This window comes from Anas platyrhynchos, chromosome 1 (assembly GCF_047663525.1).
Source record: "Anas platyrhynchos isolate ZD024472 breed Pekin duck chromosome 1, IASCAAS_PekinDuck_T2T, whole genome shotgun sequence".
NCBI lineage: Eukaryota > Metazoa > Chordata > Aves > Anseriformes > Anatidae > Anas > Anas platyrhynchos.
In genome coordinates, this window is record NC_092587.1 from 123,897,360 (window position 1) to 123,918,149 (window position 20,790).

Below are 20,790 nucleotides of genomic sequence, written 5' to 3' on the forward strand. Positions count from 1 at the left end.
TATAGCTTGATTCTTTATCTCAGTGCTCAGTCTCACAAGCTGTAAGTTTACATGCTCTGGATTAAAGACTCACTTGCAGGAGGGGTCTCACTGGGATGATCTACACTTCCAAACTTGCCCATCTCCTTGGTGCTGGCAGCTGAGCCCCGAACTTGCTCCTTTGACTTGATTCACTTAGTGCATGTTACTTTGACCCATCACTGTGTGCTTCTCCTTTTGAAAAGGTGAAGAAGAAAAGACCCAGGAGACTTCCTCTCCACCTGACATGTACGCTCAGGTGTCTCTATCTCTGTCTATCTCTGCATTTGCATTTTGGTCACAGGGAACTGATACAGAGGGACTCACGCAAAAAGGCTCATTTTAACAACTCCCCTGCCAGTCAGTGAGGGGGGTGAGAGGAGCCCTTACCTTCGAGCTGCACTTGTACAGGGGGTGGCTGATGGAGTCCACATAGTGATGCCTCATGCAGCGACTGGGGTCAGCGTCGATCATGAAGGAACTGTCTGTTTTACTGTCCGCATCTCCCATCATTGCCAGGAGCGAGAGCATGGAAATAGAAGCCGCAAGTACATGATTTCCCATTGTTGAGGAACTTCGCGGTGATAACAGCAGAGGGAGGTAGAGTATTAAAAAAACTCCAAGTCGTGGGACCCAGTTCCTCTCCAGGATAGCAAAAAGTCTGGTTTAAGTCTCTTAGCTGTCATTCTTCTGGAGTTAGAGTTTACTGAGATTGTAATCCATCAGAGAATCTCCCGAGTAGCTGGAATAAAAACACCATAAATCACAAACCTAACCAAAAAAAGCTCTGGAGAAAAACTGACATAAATAATAATAAGGCTCATAGGATTTTTGCTTGCCAAAATACACTCTCTGAGCAAGCATCATTCCCACAGTAGGTACAGCATGCAACATTAGGAATGAGATGTCAAGGCCTTGTTCCTTTAAGCCCTGCTCTGTCTTTCTACTAGGGAGAACCTTTTAACTTGTAATATCATCAGTGCTGCAACACCCATCTTTTTGACTTGGTGATGTCCCTAATGGGGTCCCCTCAAAGCTGGTGATCAGTAACACATCAGAGCATGTTGCAAATGGGAAGGAGTGCTTATTCTCTCAAAGTGTCAAAAATATGCTTGAGGTGCTGGGGGGGCACAGCCAGGCTGCCTCCTGCAGCCCTAGGGGGAATTTCCCAGGCAGTAAACAGGAAGGATGCTCCACAGGCTGTGTGCTGCTCTCCTGCAGGGACAAGGGATGCACTGAGTCCCAGCCCAAGCATAAGCAGAGCAGTGCCTGTTAGTTAGAGCAAGATCTTAAAAATCACATTATATTCCTTAAGCTCAAAGTACCTCAAAGTAAGCTATTGATTGGGGAAAAAATAAATATGCAGGTGGGGTCACACAGATTGCCACTTGGTCATCTAGCTTCTGATGCATGTTGGAGACCACCCCCTCAAAACAGGCACAGGACAACCCTGAAGAGAAGCTCCCCAGGTGGGCATCTCCCTGGGCTGCTCCACCACAGGCCCTTGGGAATTATTTCAAAGCTGGTAGGCTTAAATGGGCGATTTACTTTTGCTTTTACTACAGACAGCAATGGCTTGAAAGAGCTGTGAATCTCCCACCCAAACATAACCTGACCGAGCAAAGAGCAGCTGTCAGTACAGCTAAAAGTGTAAGGACTTTCTGAAGAAAATCGGGGTAAAAAAGTTCACCGCTCATGCAGAGACGTTCTTCCCGAGTGCCTTGCCTATTTAAAGAGATGCTGCGTGCCTTTATTGCCTTACACAAGCTCTTTCAAAACCGCTCTCTGCTTTGCTGGCGATGCTCTGAAACGACTGATACTCATCTCCCAAACAGCCTGAAACTGCGAGGCCTCCCCACCAGAGTGCTTAATGATTTGTGTACTGCTTGATGGCTCGCTCCAACACTTTTGCAAGAGGAGTGCATAGCAGTGGTAAACACTTCCAGAGCTCGTCCAAGCTGGGAGTCGGGACTTGTCGGGCTGAAGTGACATACAAAGTCTCACGCTGTGAAGAAATGTAATTAGGGATACTCTGTGTGTTAGACAGTTTTAAAAGCCTTTTTTGGGTTTCAAACTATTGTCCAAGTGCCTAAATAGAAAAGGAAAAATTATGGGACTGCATCTAACTGACGATATGTATTTTTTCCCAGACTGTTACCTATGACCTGCTGTATTTCCTTAAGCAAATGTTTTTCAGTGGATATGGCACTGAAAAATAATACCATATTTTCACAGTATATGGAGTTTAAGCAACATTAAACACTCAGGATTTGGGATACATCTGTGCACAATCTCCTTCATCTCAACAAATATTCCTCCAAACATTTTAGCAGGGCAAGACAGAAACCTCCTGGTCATGGGAGCTGGGACAGAGCCTCCACAGAAGCGAGATGTACAACTGTGGTTCATAGAGACACTGTCCAAGCATTAGCTAACAGGACGAGTGATGCACTTTTTTGTGTTTAACCTTTTACCTACTTTCCTATTCTTTATAAAGAGGCTGACCAAAACACTCGGCTTGGCAAGGTCTCTCTCCAGCATAGCTAACCAGTATTACACACCCAGTAACTCCCTCTCTGTCCAAGTAAATTTACTTGATATTGGATGGTTTCATCCCATTTACCACTATGTCCAGGGATCCCCATTTCCCACTCTCTCTGTCCCACTGTCATTTTGTTTGTTTCTCTATCTTCCTATGGTTTTGATCAGCGTGATCTAATACAGCGAGAGAAATCTGGAGTCCTGGCTCAGCTTTCAAAGGCTTATCTTTCTAGTTTTCTTCAGGAAATAATTGGATGACACAGAGTCTGCCTCATGAAAATACTGTGAGAAAGCTGGAAAGGAGCAGGGAAAAATGTGAGAAAAGGAAAATGTGTGTACCTTCTTTAGGATAAGTACAGCACAAAATCTGTACAAAAAGTATTAGCGCTCTCACAATCTTTTGAAATCTCTGTGATACTCTCCTGGCAAAGGCGTGTAGTGAGATCTGATAATAAAACTCCAAAAGAAGAAAAGAATGGTGCTATCACATTACTTGTTAGTAAAAAGAGAGGCGTCTTTTGTGACTCATCTTTTGTGAAAAAGCTGGGTTCTGCTGTTGATGGGCATATTGGCAATATGACTTTGTCTGCATTGGAAGCAGGTCTGCGAGCAATATTGGGATGTTTGCACATCCAGTATCTACTGCCATACTTATATGAGGCATACATATACATTTCTCAAGTACAAATACCACATATAATTGAGCTATACAGAAAAAAAAAAAAAAAAATAATCTCACAGGTAAATTTAAACATACAGAAGTCAGTATGCATTTGGAGCAGCAGAAAAAAAAAAAGGTTGGGTAAAAAGGGTCTAAATATTTTCCCTCAGGTACATCACCATAGTGAGTATTTTGACATGACATTTCCATTTCCAACCGAAATTATGCACTGGCATTTCACTTTAAATTAGCATTCGAAATTTATTTCTTTAAAAGAAAAAAAAAAGTTGTAATCCTTTTGAAATGTTGTCTGAAATTATAAAATCCTACACAGTACATGATATCAGGAGTGGCATCTGTAGCTTCCTGTCTATCCTTCTATCCAAAAGCAGAAGTACATATGTAATCATTAATCAATATGTATGTTCTTAAGATGACATTTTGTGTTCTGTTTCATTTTGTCAAAATCAAGAATTTCACATGGAAAATTTTTATTTTATCTGAGCTGCCTTTTTCCTGGTTTCTTTTCATGTGAAAATTTGTGGTAAACAATCAACCTGCCAAGCTACCAAAGAGGAAGCTAAAACGCTTCTGCTTTACAGCATCCAATAAAGAAAAAGATGCAACGGTGACTTCATCTTCCTAGGCTGAAAATTGGCTACAAAAATATTTGGCCCAACAGTGGATGAAAACCACTCCTCCCCGTTCTTTCAGAATTCACTGATACGGGCATTACACGTTGTTAATAAAAGGCTTACAACGCACTTCCCCTATAAGTACTTTTGGGGAATTCATATGGACATAGCATGCTAACTTACAGCTGTTATCCAAAACTGCTACAGCTGTTACCTAAAAACTGCAGGGAAAAATAGAAGCCATCCCAAAGCAAGACCATACAAACATGTAACCCAAGGTTGTATGACACATGAACATCAGGGCAGAGTTAAGGTTACTTTCCCAACTTTTCATTATCATTAACTGTTTTTTGAATGCTGAAATAAAGATTTGTCACCATTGTCTTAATATAATTTAAAGAGTAGTGAAGGTTAAGGAGGTTTTTGTTTTCCTTTAAGGACAGTGGAGAAATTCCATCATCTGGAATTATTTAGCCAGTTGCTTTGAGAGAACGTAAACAGAAATTCCCTTTCGCTATGTATCTTGGAAAAAAACAGGAACTGAGGAATTCTCTGAAGGTCTATTGGATCTGCACAGCTTTTACTCTGGAAGATAGGAAGGGAGCAATGGAAAAGCTCATTTCTGGTGTACTTCTGCTAAGCTGTTCCCTGCTCATGAGCCCTGTGAATTAGGCATGCACGTATGTTCAGCTTGGCCTTCACTTGCCATGTATTTTCCATGCTTGAGACTCCTGCTTGACGACGATGGTGCAGTTCAATTCACTCAATGTCTTTTATGTTTCAGAGGCTGCCAAAATCCAGTTGGAGCAGCAGTGTGTATATATAACTAAGCCTGGCCTTGCATGTTGTGCATATTTAGTAAACACAATTACTTGGATCCTGCCATGTGGTTCCCTCATTCTGAATTTGTTATGTAAACACAAAAGTTACAAGACTACTCAGTTTCTCCAACTCCAGCCCTAAAAAAAGTGTCACTACCCACATATGCAACTCTGTGTGTGTGTGTGTGTGTGTGTGTGTGTGTGTGTGTGTAGATCACCACTGCTGTTTGGACAGAAATGCCACAAAGATCTTTAGGAGGGCAAAATGGATTTCTCCAGAACTTTGTCATACCTGAAAAAGTTTAAATCACAAAGGTTAGGATTAGGGGGACGTGTGCTCTGCCAAGATCTGAACTGGAACAGAAAGGACTGTGTTGGTCAAACTGTGTTCCAGTGTTACAGGATTTGTTCTGCAGGGTTAAGGTCTCCATTGCCATGAGAAGGGGCACAAAAGGGGCTGGGCTGGAGAGGTGGGGATGGGCAACCTGTGCTATGCAAATAAATGTGTTTTTCTTCTCGTTGGGTCTGTTTCTGTTACAGTAATGAAGTAGCTGCTGGCCTCTACTTGCATTTGAAAGCCTTGCTCTGCTCCACAGCCACCTTTCAAAACACCTGATCAAGACACCGAGCGGCCACATGGCAGCAGGTGAACTTGAGTTTTGGGGGGAAATGTCTCCATGCAGCACTCGGATGGGTTTCTTCCCCTCCCTTCTGCCTCAACTGTGGCAGAGGGGCCGTGGGGTGGCCATCAGGGCATGGGGCTGGGGAGTGGGCCCACAGGGGCAGTGGGTGCTGAGCCTCAGACACAGCACAGGGCTTTGCATGCCCACAGCATAAAAGCAGTGCAGCTCTGCACAGGGAGGAAAAAAAAAAAGAGAGAAAAAAAAAAAGAGAGAAAAAAGCCTTAAGGCTTTTTTTTTGGCTTGACAGGAGCCAGTACCAGCTTGTAGGCAACAGGAAGGAGAAAGGAAGGAAACAATGAAAAGGAAAACAGGCTCAAAAGAAGGGGTTGGAGCCTCTCCATCTGGATGCCCACAAAAAGGAAGCACATCTTCTGGTCCTACTGAGGCTACTCTGTCCTACAGCCTTGACCCTTGAAAACCAAGAAGAGAAAATGGGCACTGCCTCTGGGCAGCCAGAAATGTCAGGCACACTGGTGGCAGCCCAGAGAAATGCCTACACTTCATCTTCTTTGTTGAGGCTTTGCTAGTATGTTAATATTTCTGGAGATAAATACTGTGCTGGTAAGCAGACTGAAAAAAAATAAACAAACAAAAGAAAAAGAAGAAAAGACCATGGTAATTAAATCAAAAGAAACAATGAGACAGTAGTTGCAGCATGTGCAAAGGAAGAATGCAGTGCTGCAGGCATGGGGCTCGCTCCCATGTGGCCTCTGCACAAGACCCCACGAGTGGGGGCAAGATGGGGGACCTGGCACGTAGGGTGGAACACATGGGGCACTCGAGCAGCCTGAGCTCGGCTCCCCCTCTTGAAGTTTCCAAGTGTACTTGCAGTTCTCCAGGTAGCTACGAGAGGGGGGAGAGCCACCGGTAGGTTTCTGCTGGGTTGAAATAACAAAGCCTAGTGGGTGCCGCAGGCTGGCGCCCGGCCAGCAGACAGGCAGGGACAAAAAATCCAGAAAGGTTTTTAATACACTCGCAAAGAATAGCTTCTGGTGGACAAAAGAGCGCTTGTATTTTTGTTCTTTCCTTTTCCTGCCTCCAGGAAACTTTAAATAGACTGATTAGAGGCATGCATAGGATCCGTCTCTAATGAGCTCTGAAGCGCGCCGCTTAATGGCGAGGTGATGCCAGCCTCGGATTCTTTCTTTATTCTTGCTGAATAGGAGAACAGTCCTGATCCGGAGTCTGGGACAAGAATCGAGAGGAAGACAGTTTTGCATTTGCTCATCCGGCGGGTGCTGGATGGCATCACCCCTCGGAGAAGCACCTGGCGCAGAGCCGAGCTCTCAGGAGGTGACCGGCGGGGTGGTGGCTGCTGGGTAAATGCAAATACTCCCAGCCGAGCATTAGCTATAGGATTTGCTTCAGTAATTACCTCTGCTTTGGTCTTATGACCCAACATAAGGCAGAATGACTCTTGGCCAAATTACAAGTTGCTGAGAGGTCTAGGGCATTCGGGCATGTGTCCTCTACCTGTTGGAGTGTGCTGCAAGCCAGTGGGCATTTCTGGTTCTCTGGCTTTTATTATTCTGCATGCCTGATGACTAGAGGCTGCTTTGAGGCACTGACTAGAGAGCCTAAAGAACCATAGTTATCAATAGATGTGGGAGCAGGAATGAGTTTCTTACTCTTTAATATGAAGCAAAGACATCCCTGCCACCAGGACCAGTAGAGAGCTATGCATGCTAGAGACAACCAACAGCGGAAGGGGATGTTCCCTCTTTTCTGGCCCTAGGGACAGAGTCCTCTCTTCTTTTACACACAGCAAAAATTCCAGCCACCATCCGTACACCTCGGATAATAAGGGAACCTAAACATTTGGCTCATGGCAGCAATTTTATGTCTTCTAACAAGGGGAACAGCGTTCCCCTAGGTCCCACTCTCTTTGAGCCGTGCTGCTATGACAGTAATGCGATTGTCACTGCCATGGTATGCTTAACCTTTGCCAAACCAGAGCTGAGGCATTAACTCAGATCTTCAACTCACATGTCTTAAAGGGCAACATAACCTGTGCTGCCTCTACAGGCCCGTAACAACAAGCATGAAAATGTGACAAGCGTAAGCCGTAACAATGATTGATGCAGATAGAAAAATAACAAAGAGCAGCTAAAAAACACTGATGCAGTGGAATTCCTGGGAGCGGTGTCTCCATGGCATCAGCAGCCAAGTGCTGGGACACCAGGAGAAAGGTTGGATTTGCCCGTGGTAGAAAGGATCGCCACACTACACAGCGAAATTCCAGTAAATGGGACAAGAGCCGATGGTGTCTGGAAGTGGTAGTGCCACTGCTGCCCGGATAATGGTCTGAATTAGATTATGTGAAAAAAGAAGGAATATATAGACCACCAGCTGCTCAAAGGCTTACAACAACCTTGCTTTTATTGTTCAGCTAAGTTAGAGGTGGGGCATCAGAGGGATTCCACGCATACCACTGCAGAGAAATTTTAATATGTTCCACGCTGACACATATAAAAAGGAAATAACAGCTGATCATAGCCAGCGGAGCCTGAAGCATCTCTTCATACGCCTGCACAGAAGAATGGGCAAAGAGGGGTGCTTTTGGTCAGAGAGATGGCCAACCGAGCTGACCTGGCAGCAGCCCCACTTTTCTCCTGCCACCAAGCTGGCCTTTGGCGAAAGGGCTGTTGAATGGGAAGCAACGAAAGAGTGATGGAAAAAGGGTGAAGCAGGCACGGCTACTGACCCCATCCCAAGATACCAGGGTGTGTAGAAGGGCAGGGGAGCGGAGCGGCTGAACGCTTAACATGATGAAAAGAAACACGTGTTTACACAACCCACAGCAATCCAATGGAACAAGATATTGCAGAGGGCAAAAGTTTAGCAGGGCGCAGCAAAAGGACTTGATATGTGTGAGAGGGTTGCAGCCGTAAGGGTTTTATTTTTAAAGAGTTTGGGGAAGGGTTGTAAACTCTCGGGACTCTGAGAGCTCAGTTGATGGGGTTAGGGGAAAATCCTTCACAGCAGCAAGTTCCCCTGTAGCTGCCTGCCCCGGGGTCTCTGTGTCTTGCTTTGATGTGGCCGCTTCCAGCCACGCTCAAGAGGTGGATTACTCAAATAACAGGGGGCTGTGGTGTGGGCTCATGTAGCAAAACTTTCCTAAGCCGCAGAGCAACAAGTCTGTCCCGGTACTCAGGGGGACATTAGAGGCAGAGGAACTTGTCCTGTTTGTAATATAACTGTCTGATAGTTGTAATTGCATTTACAACAGCAGTATTTGGAAAATAAATAAATAATTTTTACTGTCAATTAAATAAATAAACTGCCAGACTTGTTGCAAAAACAAATGTCTCATTGGCTTCACGCAAACTTTGCACCCTAGGTCTTCAGCTCCTTTCAAGATCCAAGGACAGCCTTGGTCACTTCCAAGAGCATCTGGGAGCAGAGGGTCAGGGAGGAGATAGGATCAGCTGCAGGAAATGGGGAATGAAGTCACTCCATGAGGATTCCCTGTCAAATGAGTCACTGGGGCATTGGTGCCAGACCTCCAAGGAGGTGGTTCGCTTCCCTCCCACCCTGGCAAAAAACGCTGCAATGCTGGCAACTCAAGCAAGCAAGAATATACACGTGGCACATTAGGAATTGTTCCCTATGGCATGTTAGGAGTTGTCCCCTATGACACATGAGGGGTTGTTCTGGTGGGGTGGATGGCTATTGCCAACATCAGCCATGCTTTTGTGGCTACCTGGGGTATTGCTACTGATACCTGTACGCAAGACTGTCCATAACAAGAGTCCTGCTCTGCAAGGAGGAATCATCTGTTCAAGAAAAGGTGCTGCACAAAACCAGGAAACTTACACAGGACACCTTCATGTAGTGATCTGAGCTTGTAATTGGAATAATCAGCAGTAGCCCCTAATTATATGCCTTAACTAAATCAAATCACATTCTATTTTGTAAGCCTGAAATGTCTTCTATTCCTTCCCCTTTTGCTTTTAAATGGAAAATCTTAAAACATCTTCTTATAATACCAGTATTACAAATAACACTGCATTGTTCCAGCATGAATAATGTCAAGGTACAAGTCACATTGGTAACCCCTGATTCAAGCTGGTAAGTAATTACTCACCAAATAGTTGTATTTAAGTCAAGGGAATTATTCATGTGCATAACTGCTCACAGATATGAGTAAGGTCCCACAGCCTGGGCAAAAGCGAACATCATTAGCAATTCAAAAGAAAAGAATAGAGGCCCTAAAATGTAGGTGGAGGAAGGACAAATAACAACACTGCGATTATTATATCCAATTCATTGACCCCCCACCAGGCATATGGGCTGCTTCCAATAGGAAATAATTTTACAGTGAGGAACTGGTTTGAAGTGAGTTTGTACCCACTGGTGGTTTTAAATAATCATTCGACTGTTCTCTTCCAGTATGCAGTGTCCTCACCTCTCAGCAACTAGGACAGAGTCACAAAGCTCTAGAAACTGTGACAGTTAGCATTTAGGAAATGTTTTTTCATCTTTAAAGAACAGCAGGAACTTTAGCAAGTTACTTGTCAAGCCGCTAGTCCAAGGTAGAAACAAATAAGATTTTTTACAGGGACACTAAGAGAGGTACTTAAATCAGCTTAAAAGGTAGGATAAGAAATCTGCTTGACAGTCCCACAGGGGTCAGTCCACACACACTGCCTTGCAAATTCATATTTGCCTCGAGAAAATTATCCCCCCCAACACACATTTGGTGTGAGTTACTCTGCTGTCACTAGGACGTTTTGCTAGCATAGCACAAACAACTCAAACAACTGAGATTGCCCTTCACGTGGTTTGTCTTTGTTACTCTTTTTTTTATTGCTATTATTTCTTGCTACTGGACCCATTAATTTGAACTTTTATAGGATGAGTTCACTCACCTGAATCTCAGCAGGGAGATGGGGCTTTCTTCCACAGCAGGGCTCTCTCGGAGCAGTATCCACACTGGGGGATTGCACTCACACTCCTCTGGTACTTTATCACTTGGCTCATAACAGCGAAACTCCTCTTTTCCCCCAGAGAGGCAGAGAACAGCTATGCTTGCGCCCCTGACACCGAGGCAGAGTGAAGAATTGCCCCGGCAAGCTGGGATTTCAGAGTGCTGAAAGCCTCCCCCTGTCCTGCAGTGGGCGGCCAGGGGGTCCCGTGCAGCATCCTCCCACGCCACTGACTGCCTGCACGGCCACGCCGCACGATCTGTCGTGCCGAGGGGGTAGGCTACCTACTAAATATACCCCTCGGGGCTACAGCACAGGCAAACACCGCGGCTTTCCTCCTAGGCTTCAGCCAATCATGGATGTGTATTAAATCTAGTCTAATCCATAGTCAGTGCTGTCCAGTCCGTAGTAAAGCTTCCCAGAAGTTTGGATAAATAATAAAGTGCAAATTAAAAGTGCTCCTGCAAAGCATGACACACAAAGCTAGAAATAAATATTGCCTGTTGTTTCAAATTATTCTGAGCACTCCAGCAGATGACTGGCAAGAGAACAGCATGCATAAGTAGTAATAAAAGTAAACAGTTCAGCTTTAAACTAGCAGGCTTGCCTGTGTTCATAGAGCCCTATTGTAATGGGACAAAGGCAGTGCTGGCGGTACCGGCACTCTCGCTATAAGCTCAGGGCAGCACCCAGCTCGTCCATTCACTCCAAAGCCATACAGTGACAGCCAGCACAGAATTGCACGCATGAGCCCAGCATGCTCACAAAAACAGAAGTTTAAGCAAGTTGCTCAAAAGCACACTGTGCTACCTCTCCACTTGCTTACAGGCATCCTTCAGGCAGAAGACAGAATTAAAGATACGATGATAAGAAGGAGGCACAGGTACTAGAGCTGTGTCCAGTCTACATTATCACATTCCAGTTAAAAACTGGCACACAGGGAACATGTATTTGTCAGATAAAGAGGCTAAGGGCTCAATTTAAGTCCATGAAACACTCAAAATCTGGAGGAATCTCTTATTTGTGTGCTTACCTTCGGCAAATGCTCTGCTCCTTCCTTTCCTCCAACTCTTCAGAGAGCTAAAAAGAGGTCCTGTTACTTCCAAATGCTTTGTTCTTCTGTCCCTCTGTCACATGGCTTGCCTTTTATATTTGCAACACACAAAAGTTAGGGCTGTTATTTAAGAGAGAGAGGGAGAGAGAGGGAGAGAGAATGTCAAATGGAAAAGTGCCATTGCAGTCATATATCAATCAGGGCAGCGGCAGCAGCAGCTCGCTGGCAAATGGGAATTCCACAGAAATGCGAAGCTCTTGTTATCTGAGAAATCACAAAACACCACCAGCCAAGCTCCCCTCTGCAGGGACTTATTAGTGGCAAGCTGGGAAATAGAAGGAAATGTAGTTTTTCTGTTGATGTTGTTATTGTTTCAGATCTGGAGATATGTATGCGAGGGCACATATGAGACAGTGGAATATAAGTCCTGAATAAAATTCCTTTCTAAATAAATGCACTGTGTGCAAGATAAAGCAAACCACTGTGAAGTGGAGTAATTGGAGCAAAGTGAATAATCTCAAAATAACAATTTAAAAATTTGCTATGTGTTTGCACTTGGAAAATATCCATAGGGAAACTGCCCTTTCCCTGGATTACTCATTAATATCCTTTTTTTTTTTTCTGATGATTTTTTTTTTTAAAGAAAATTTTTACCTGTGATTGATGTCAGATATCCTAAATTCAAGCTGTTCTGCTTTACTGCAATTGGTCACCTAAATCATCTGACACTCGCAGGCTTTCCAGCTGGGTAAGCAGGCAAGCATTTTCTGTACTAATATTTGTGGGCAAATCTGCAGTTCAGATGCTTCAAACAGTCTGACCCAAAATTCAGAAACTTCTCTCAAATAAACCCTTGTATGCTCACAGAAGCTGAGTTATTTAAGATTTCAAACTGACATTGTCTTTCTGCTTTACCCACCTTCTTCCGAAGAATGCCAAGTTTGAAAACGCTCCTCCTTCAAACCTTTTACATAACTGTTGTGCCTTTTATGTAAAAATGAATGCCCTGGAGGGCTGAAGGCAGACTCCATCCAGTGGAGAAACACACTTACAACGAGCGCATCCCAAACATGTTTGGATGTGCATAGCTCTGGATGCACTGAACCTCCTTCTCTGTTCCCCAAGAGGAGGACGTTTCCCTTCCTTTTGGAGTGCCCCCTAGTCATCCTGAGGCAGTACGGGAGCCCGAGGAAGAGCAGACCTTAGCCAGTTAATTAAAAAATAGGCGACATAGCTGGCCATTCACAAGCTGGATCTGTTCAGAGGCACTGGCCAGCAGATGGATGGAGTCCTGTGTCGATTGTGTTTGAACTCTAAAGGAAAGTTGGTATTTGATGGATGATGTTATTAGCTAAATGTCTTATGTGGTATAAGATCAAAGAGCAGATGGAAATTATGCCTTAAAAATAGAATAATCTAAAAGGGGAATGGCTTGTAGATGAGTAAGCATCATGGAAACAATAAAGGAGACATTCTTTGGCTTGCCTTGCTGCAGAGCCAGGTTTGGCTGGTGGGATAAGCTAATGATCCACTTAGGACCCAGATCCTTGGGATGTGAGTTTTGCTGCACATTTTTCCCCTCATATTCAGTGTTTACTTTGCTTGGACTCTTAAAGAGAGGAATGGCCAGCAGGTTGAGGGAGGTGATTGTCCCCCTCTGCTCTGCCCTTGTGAGGTCTCACTTGGAGTGCTGTGTCCAGGTCTGGGGACCCCAGCACCAAAAGGGTGTAGGACCATTAGAGTGGGTCCAGAGGAGGGCCACAAAGATGCTCAGAGGGCCAGAGCACCTCTCTCCTATGAAGAAAGGCTGAGGGAGATCTGCAGCCTGGAGAAGAGGACTCTGGAGAGTCCTCATTGCAGCTTTTCAGTACTTAAGGGGGGCTTATAAAAAAGACAGACAGAAATTTTTTGCTTGGGCAGATAATGACAGGCCAAGGCAGAATGGTTTTAAACTAAAAGAGGGGAGATTTAGATTAGAGATTAGGAAGAAATTCTTCACTCAGAGGGTGGTGAGGCACTGGCACAGGCTTCCCAGAGAAGCTGTGGATGCCCCATCCCTGGCAGTGTTCAAGGCCAGGCTGGATGGGGCCTTGGCCAACCGGTTCTGGTGGGAGACATCCCTGCCTATGGCAGGGTTGGAACTGATGATATTTAATGGCCCAAGCCAAGCCATTCTATTATTCTGCAATTCTATGATTAAGCCAGATGTGGGTTTCTCTCACAGACTGCATGTGTCATGGCCCTCCGCCTCCCTTGCCACATTCACCCAGGGTGCACAATGGCACAGCTCAACAGCATCTTTGCCTTGTTGGAGTTGCAGGCTGAAATGCCACCAACGTTCTGACATTGCACTTATATTAAACAAATAGACTACTCGGAACAATAGTTTTGAATTTAGCCAACTCCTGCTTTTTGAACTGAAGTCATTGGCCCTTTGGTCATTCAGCTGCTATATCCACTTGTCTCTTGTTATTTATTTTCCATGGAAAAAACATGGATATTATTTTTCCATGGGAAGGGTGTGGTTCACGTACCTGGTTGCTCACACTCAGGACCTGCCATGTCCAAGACAAAAGCCAGGCTAAGTAGCTCCTGGGTGAAATTTGCCAGGAGATAGTAGACAACTCATGTGCCATCCTTACTGCAAATTATGTTCCTTAAGTTCTTACTAGTGCAGCATATGTTTTCTTTGTGTCGTTTATAGTAGACAATATCCATATTAGTTACTTGTTGGGTGCCAGGCTTACTTTAAATGCTCATTAATTATCATTTACATGTCAAAAAGGCATTTTTGAGAAGTAGTACTCAGTTGTTTCCTACCACAACTACAGCTTTACAGATTCCTAATACAGGAAAATCTGCAGACATTGGACTAATTTTTATTTTTTAAATTAAAAATTGCTTTCAATCTTTCATCTTCAGCTTCAAGTCCATCTTTAGCAGTAAGTAGGAGTTAATCAGCAGTTAATTAACCACACAGGCAGGCAACTTATAAACTGACACCCTCATTTGTGGTCTGAATGAACTTACACACGATTGCAAGCACAAAAGCTGAAGTATAAAATATAGCCTTTCCCCTCCTCCCAAACTCCCCAAAAGTAATGGCCTATAACTTTTTCATAGTTGTTCATAAATCTTCATCTTCTCTTAGCCACTGTCACTTAATCCTTCCCATAAAAACAGTATTTTAAATAAACAAACAAGAGCAGAAAGAATGGATCAGAGCTAAGTTTTCAAAGATGATTAGACATTTGAGAAGACCACAGATGTTTGGTACGATTTCCAGAAGATCTAAAGATCCCGCTGCCATCCCAGTTTTAATCTGAGTTCTCTTCAGGGGAATTTATCTTACCTTGCACAGGAGTCACCTGAAAACTAAGTTTAGTTTAGGCTTTCCCAACAGGAAATTGAGAATTTCCATTCCAAATTGCATTCATTTCAGGCCAGTGTAAGGTAGTCATCAGTAACAATCTTTCTCCTCATGAACAAAAAAGGAAAATTTGCTAAATTAGTAGGACTAAATACCAATTTTTTAGATAGATAAAACTAAGCAGGATAAATACCACCCAGAAGTACTGAAGCAGTAGTTTTGAAGAGATAGAGAACCACTTCTGAATGGAGTTCTACCAACATTCATGGCTCTATCCTCATGAAATGCATTGTAGCCCTGCAGCCCTAATTTACCTGCTTCCCTTTTTGACCTCAATATGCCCTACAAGATGCGATGTTTGTTCTCAGAAAAACATTGTACTACCTTTACCTGCAACTTAGTAGAACTGAATTCTTTGCCTCATTGGCATTGTCAATTTCTCATTGCCTCCTCAAAAGAGAAGGATTTCACCTCCACATAGTGCGCTAGTGAAATGCATTCTGATTTCTGCAGCAAAATAAGCCTCAAGTTTCACTTTGAAGTATTTTCCAGTGCTGCAAGTTCATAGTCTTTTTTGTGCAATTTTTGCTTTCTGAGATGATGGGTGGCAGACCACAATACCATCAAATGTACTGTCAGAAGAGGCACAACTTGGTATATGTGCTGGTTGCACCTGTGAAGGCCATGAATAGAATAAATTTGCAAGGACAATTTTTAAATTTAGATATATACTCATGCACAGACACAGACACGCATGCTATTTCTGCAAGCAATTAGAGTGGGCAGGATGCATAGGAATACAGCTCATGGAAGGATGATGCTTTGTTCGATTATTGAATTGGTAAAGGGTGGACTTGGCTATTAGTATTTTTTTTACAGCTGGGAATGTAAGGGGAACTGAAAGAATTGTAACGATGGGGAAGGGTCTATAGTAACAAGTAACATAATGTTTATATAAAGAGCATATATTTTGTACAGACAAAAGATACCCAGAATCCTAAGAGGAGCTATTTTCTATCTCTTTTAATAATCCAAATAAATATCAGGTAAATAATAAACCCAACACATAAAATTACACACCCATGTACATTAACCCAGGATCAGGTGCCACAAATGTCTTTCCAGCCAACAGATGCTTTTCACACCTTATTTCATCCTGCCATGCATTCCCTGAGATGCATTTTGCAACGTTATTTAAACACCTGCCTGCATATATTCTTCCATAATCTAAACGGGCCTCTTCTTTTAGTATTTCTTTGAACACATGAATGGGTATTGTTCAGAGACAGTATCTGGAAGTGTTTATTCAGTGGCTTACACATATGTCATTACTAGAGCAAAGCGCCCTTTATTTAGGGACTAAGGCTGCTATAAAGAATACTGTGAAAATTGGGTCTGGACTATGTGCTTAGACGTTTTACCACAGAATTCAGACAGACATATTACTTACAGATGAAACGCATGTTTTTTTTAAATGCTGTGAAACTGCATCTGTACCATGACCAGAAGTTGGTGTGCCCCCCGCGTTGGTGTCCTCTTGTTTTCTTCAGCAAAGCAGTGGGAGCCAGTCATGTAGGTCTCCTCTGAGGTATGCTGCCTACAGGAGGCAAATGATGCTGGAGTACCAGTGCTTAAAAAAGCCAGGCTTAGGAGCCTGGCTGGGAAAACAATGTACCAGGGAGAGATCTTGGATGAACATGGCTTGGACATGTCTGTGGAAGGAGGGTGGGTGGTGATTTGGATGGGGAAGGTTAAAGTGATCTGAGTCACTGCTCTGCCCTCCTAGCAAAAGGCTGCTCACCATTAATGCCATTCAGGCTCCCCTGCACTCAGCACAGAGCCTTGAGAATGGGTTGTATTGGAGAAGTGAAGAAGCCTGGATTCCTACACATTTTTAAGCCTATGTCCCTCATAGTTGCCCACTCAGGTTTTCATTACCTTCAACTCCCCGTCCCCTGCATCTCCTGAGGATGTGGTGTCCCACCATGCCTCAGTAGTGCCTTTTGCTCCCACAGAAATTTCTACTTCTTTTTAAAGCTCCTACCAGAATACTGAGCAAGGGCCAGTGTGCCCTCACTGGTGAGCATGCACATGCTCATCTGTAGTGTTGCAGCTCCTCACCTCAGACTGATGAACCGTGTGTGCTTCAGTTCCCTTCTGCCAGATATCAACAGCATGCAGCACTCTTGTCTAGGGGCCATGCCTCCTTACATGTCCAAGAATTTATCAATAAACTTAGTTTTCTCTGAGACCTCTGCCTTGCTGTAAAATTGGTTGAAATTAGTTGGCTGGCTGTAAAGCCATTGAGAGAGACTACAGTGAGGGGTGGTGGACAGAAAGGCAGCTCAATCCTATAAGAAGATCATGAACGTTAGAGTGAAGATGTCTTTTTTCCACCTTCAGATTTTAGAAGATGGTGTATCTTTGTCCTCAAAGAGACTGTGGCCACCATAATCCCTATCTCCATCTCCTTTGGAGTGACTGGATGCACCACTCTGGATGCCCAGGCAAAGGGTAAATCATGTATAAACAGCACAGGCCTGACTACTCCATGGGACTGCAAACACATCATCCTACCTCCCCAGATCATTTTAACCATTAGTCTGAAGATCTGGTGCTAATGTTTTTTCCTAAATTCTTGTTTAGGAGTCAAATCTTAGGGTACTGCAATGACAAAATGCTGGCCAGCATTTCTACCACACTCTGCCTGCCACTGCCACTTCTTTGTATCTAATGAAGAAAGAGGAAAGCTGCTGTGCTTCTGTGAATCTCAGTGATATGGATCAACAGTTCTGCAGATACTTGTGGGATTACTCTGCCCTTCCTGAAGTTAGAAATCTCAGACTCAGCTAGTCGCTCTTGGTTCCTCTTATTGTTGGTGGAAACTACAAATAGGTGCTGCTCAAAGGGCTGTTTATTCGCTGATGCTAGGCTGAACTGCCTCTTGGCAGTATCTGTTTCTTTCCATTAATAACAAAGGAAGACAAGAGTGTTGGCCAAGATGCCAAGAGTTCTGGTTTACTAATCCAGCTGTTGGATGCCTTGGTTATGGCACATGAATTCCACCTTAAAGGTTGCTTGAAATTATCGTATAACCATATGCTGTGTATACATAATATGCCAGATATCCATAGTTGTGCATAGGTCAATGCTAAGTATTTTGCTTTTTTTCCTGAGGCTGCAGGAAAGTTTTGTGTCAAACAGTATGGGATAATAACACTTGATGTGCAGTGTAGAGTTTGCAGTGTATTTCTTCCATCTGTTGGAGGGAGGAAGAAATACACTGCAGAGATTTGTAACCTGTCAAATGCTTATCTGAATATCAAAGAGCAGTTATGATGTGTCCTGTTGGATCTCCAAACCACATCTAAAAGTAGGCTCTATTAACCCTAATCTCTTGCGTGAAGGAGTCTTAATCATGCCCCTCATGGGTTTCTCTTGTGGAGTTTGATACCTTGGAACACAGCCTACCTGTGGTGTTTCTTCTCCCAAGGAATTTCTCCCATGCTTCTCCAGCGTTTATTTACATCTCTGCCTCCCCATGCAGGTGATACATGATGCACCTTGGGTATCAGAGTTGGTTTATGCCCTACCATCCCAAAAGTTTCTGAGGGTGAAACTGTAGCTTCATCTCCAATACAGTTTGCACACAAAAAAAAAAACAAAAAACCCACAACTCAGGTGGCAGGAGTCACTCCACTTACTTGAAGAGAGCTTTTTTGCCTTCCTCAGTATATCAGGTGTAGGAGTGTGATTTGCACAACATTTCTGTAATGACAAGAACTCTTCCGTAGTTTCACTTATAGCAGCAAAAATGACCTGGCAAGATACAACCAGATTCTAATAATGGCAACCTTATTTTGTTATAGCCCCCTGCCAATACCTACATGACATGATTTTCTTTCAGTAAAAATGCAATAACCAAAGTGGAGATGTTTTTCCATGCTGTTTATTATCTGAAATTAAATACAATTAATTTGTTTAGTACCCAACTTTGTGTGGTCACTCCCTGTACAAAACCTCACATTTAAAAAAGAAGCAGTAAGTGAAAATCAGCACCAGCTGTACAATTTGGGTTAAAATTGGAGGGCAGCTTGCCTTATGTGAAGTTGCTGAGAAGAAATGCTATTTAGAGCAGGAAATTTGTGATTCATAATTGACATTAGCTCTAGTTACCCTCCAATGTGCATGCTGTATTTCATGTGGAATTATTATAACCAAAGAAAGGCCCTTCCCTTGAGCAAGTTCAAGTTAATGTTTAGGAAACCATTTAAGTTATTATTAGGACAAAAGTCATTATGGTGGAATGGTCGGATGCTCAGATTGTGCCCTCAGTTGCAAAACCTGTGCATTTAAATACCTCTTTTCAGGTAGCTCTTCAGACATGCTCATTTTGGCCAACCCACTGAAATTTCAGCCTTGCAAATGTCCCCAGTACAAACTCCCAGCGGTTTTAAAAACAGCTAGAGATCATTCAAGCTCTCCCTGTGGGCAGCTTCTTAACTGCGCCCAAATTTGTGCTAGCCTTTGCTTTCACATGTCCCTTTGCACTCAGATGAACTCCTCAGGCAACAGCGGCTGGAAACAGGGCCCCAAGGACATGTCTGTACCCAGCTGTGTGCAGGCCCCAGCTTTGATGCACAGTGTGTGGGCAGACACCAAAATTGCAGAAGGCAGCTTGTGGAAATTCAGAGACTGTCCAGGGGCCAGATCCTCACCTAACGGGAGCCAACAAGGCTCTGAGGCCTTTGGGGCAGCCTGTGACCCTGCTGTATGTGCTAACCTGGTACCAGGCTGATGTCCACCTTGGCAGCCGGCTGCTCTACCTCCTGGTCTCCACAGCAGAGGAGCCCACCGAGCTTTCTTGGAGTGCTGCAGTTTATCCAGTCCAAATGAACATATGAACTTAATTACTCCACCGTCCTGTAAGCTTAGAATAAGGAATTAAATAGATCTTGTTATGGATTTGGATATGAGTGAAATTTTGGCAAGTTATGCAATTTTTATAAGCTTTTTTTTTTTTTTTCACATGAAAGCAAGAACATCTTTCCTTCTGATATAGAATATGCCTCAAGCTGCAAGCATACATGTAAATCAGAGGCAGACTTCAGGCACAGAAAGAGAGAAGAGACTCACACGGTTATAAATTCAAGCATCTTTGAACTTGAGAAAAGCACTGTAAACCACTGCCACCCTATTACCACTAAAAAGGAGAGATCTGGATTCCTCTCTCCAAGGCGAAGTCCTCTGCAGGCCCAGGGGACTGAAGATGCTGGGCCATGGCTGCTTAAGATCTCCTGGGGCTGAGCTGGCTGTTTTCAAGTAGAGGACAGACAAAGGCAAGTTTGCCCTCATGTGGCAGAGCTAAAGCTTCAGAGCCTTCCCTGAAGGAAGCAGAATTAACTCCAGGGAAAGGAATTGGGATTTGCCAAGTGCAGGAAGTCAGCTAGGACAGACAAGCTGATGAAAGGTCAAGCAGAGACTGTGAGACACCTCAGGAAAAACCCCTGAGGAGGAAAGGCAAGCCAAGCCTGCACTGGGAGTTGCTGGAAGAGCACATACGATAGCCATGTCTTCTCAAGCTGCAGCTAATGCCCAGCATTTGGGAAAAAAAAAAAAGATGCAAGAATTGCTGCAGATTATGTGGTCTGTGAAAGAATACACATGAAATTATGGTGAACAGCATGGGTGAGGAGGATGGCAGCAGCACCAGTAGAGGGAAGGGGCTTACTCACAGGAGCAATGAAAAATGTTGTTGCACTAGATAAATGGACAATCAGCCCCTCGGCAAATGGAAATAATCAATTTTCGGCTGGACAGAGCTGCACAAGCTGATAAGGGGTCTGACAGGGTTACGAGCACTGAAAGAAAAGCTACAGACAGCATAACATAAGAAAAGAAAGGGCCCAGAATGGGTTGTTTTCCACTGAAGGAGATAAAGGCATGTGTAAATGAAAGAGAGTTCATAAGAGTGTCAAGGATTTTTAAAATGTTACATCCTTGATCTCATCCGAAGGGTGAATGCTCTGGAACAACAAAAAAAAAAAAAACAACAATAGTGGAAAAGGCAGAGGAGCTC

At 43.8% G+C, this 20,790-nt stretch overlaps 1 protein-coding gene across 5 annotated transcripts in view; it reads right to left on the minus strand.

Moving 5' to 3' along the window:
- NDP (norrin cystine knot growth factor NDP) overlaps positions 1-20,790 on the minus strand; it is a 36,150-nt gene that overhangs the window by 7,380 nt on the left and 7,980 nt on the right. The window contains exons 1-4 of one of the 5 annotated variants that reach the window (XM_072027966.1): positions 11,996-12,139; positions 11,321-11,461; positions 10,231-10,748; positions 409-760 (exon numbers count right to left, since the gene is read on the minus strand). In XM_072027966.1, coding sequence (XP_071884067.1) covers positions 409-582 — 174 coding nt within the window. In that variant the 5' untranslated portion in view covers positions 583-760; positions 10,231-10,748; positions 11,321-11,461; positions 11,996-12,139. Of the gene's footprint in view, positions 1-408; positions 761-9,446; positions 9,521-10,230; positions 10,749-11,320; positions 11,562-11,995; positions 12,140-20,790 lie in introns of those variants that run through there. The other 4 variants (XM_013092971.5, XM_027448992.3, XM_072027958.1 and 1 more) reach the window with 4 other exon arrangements.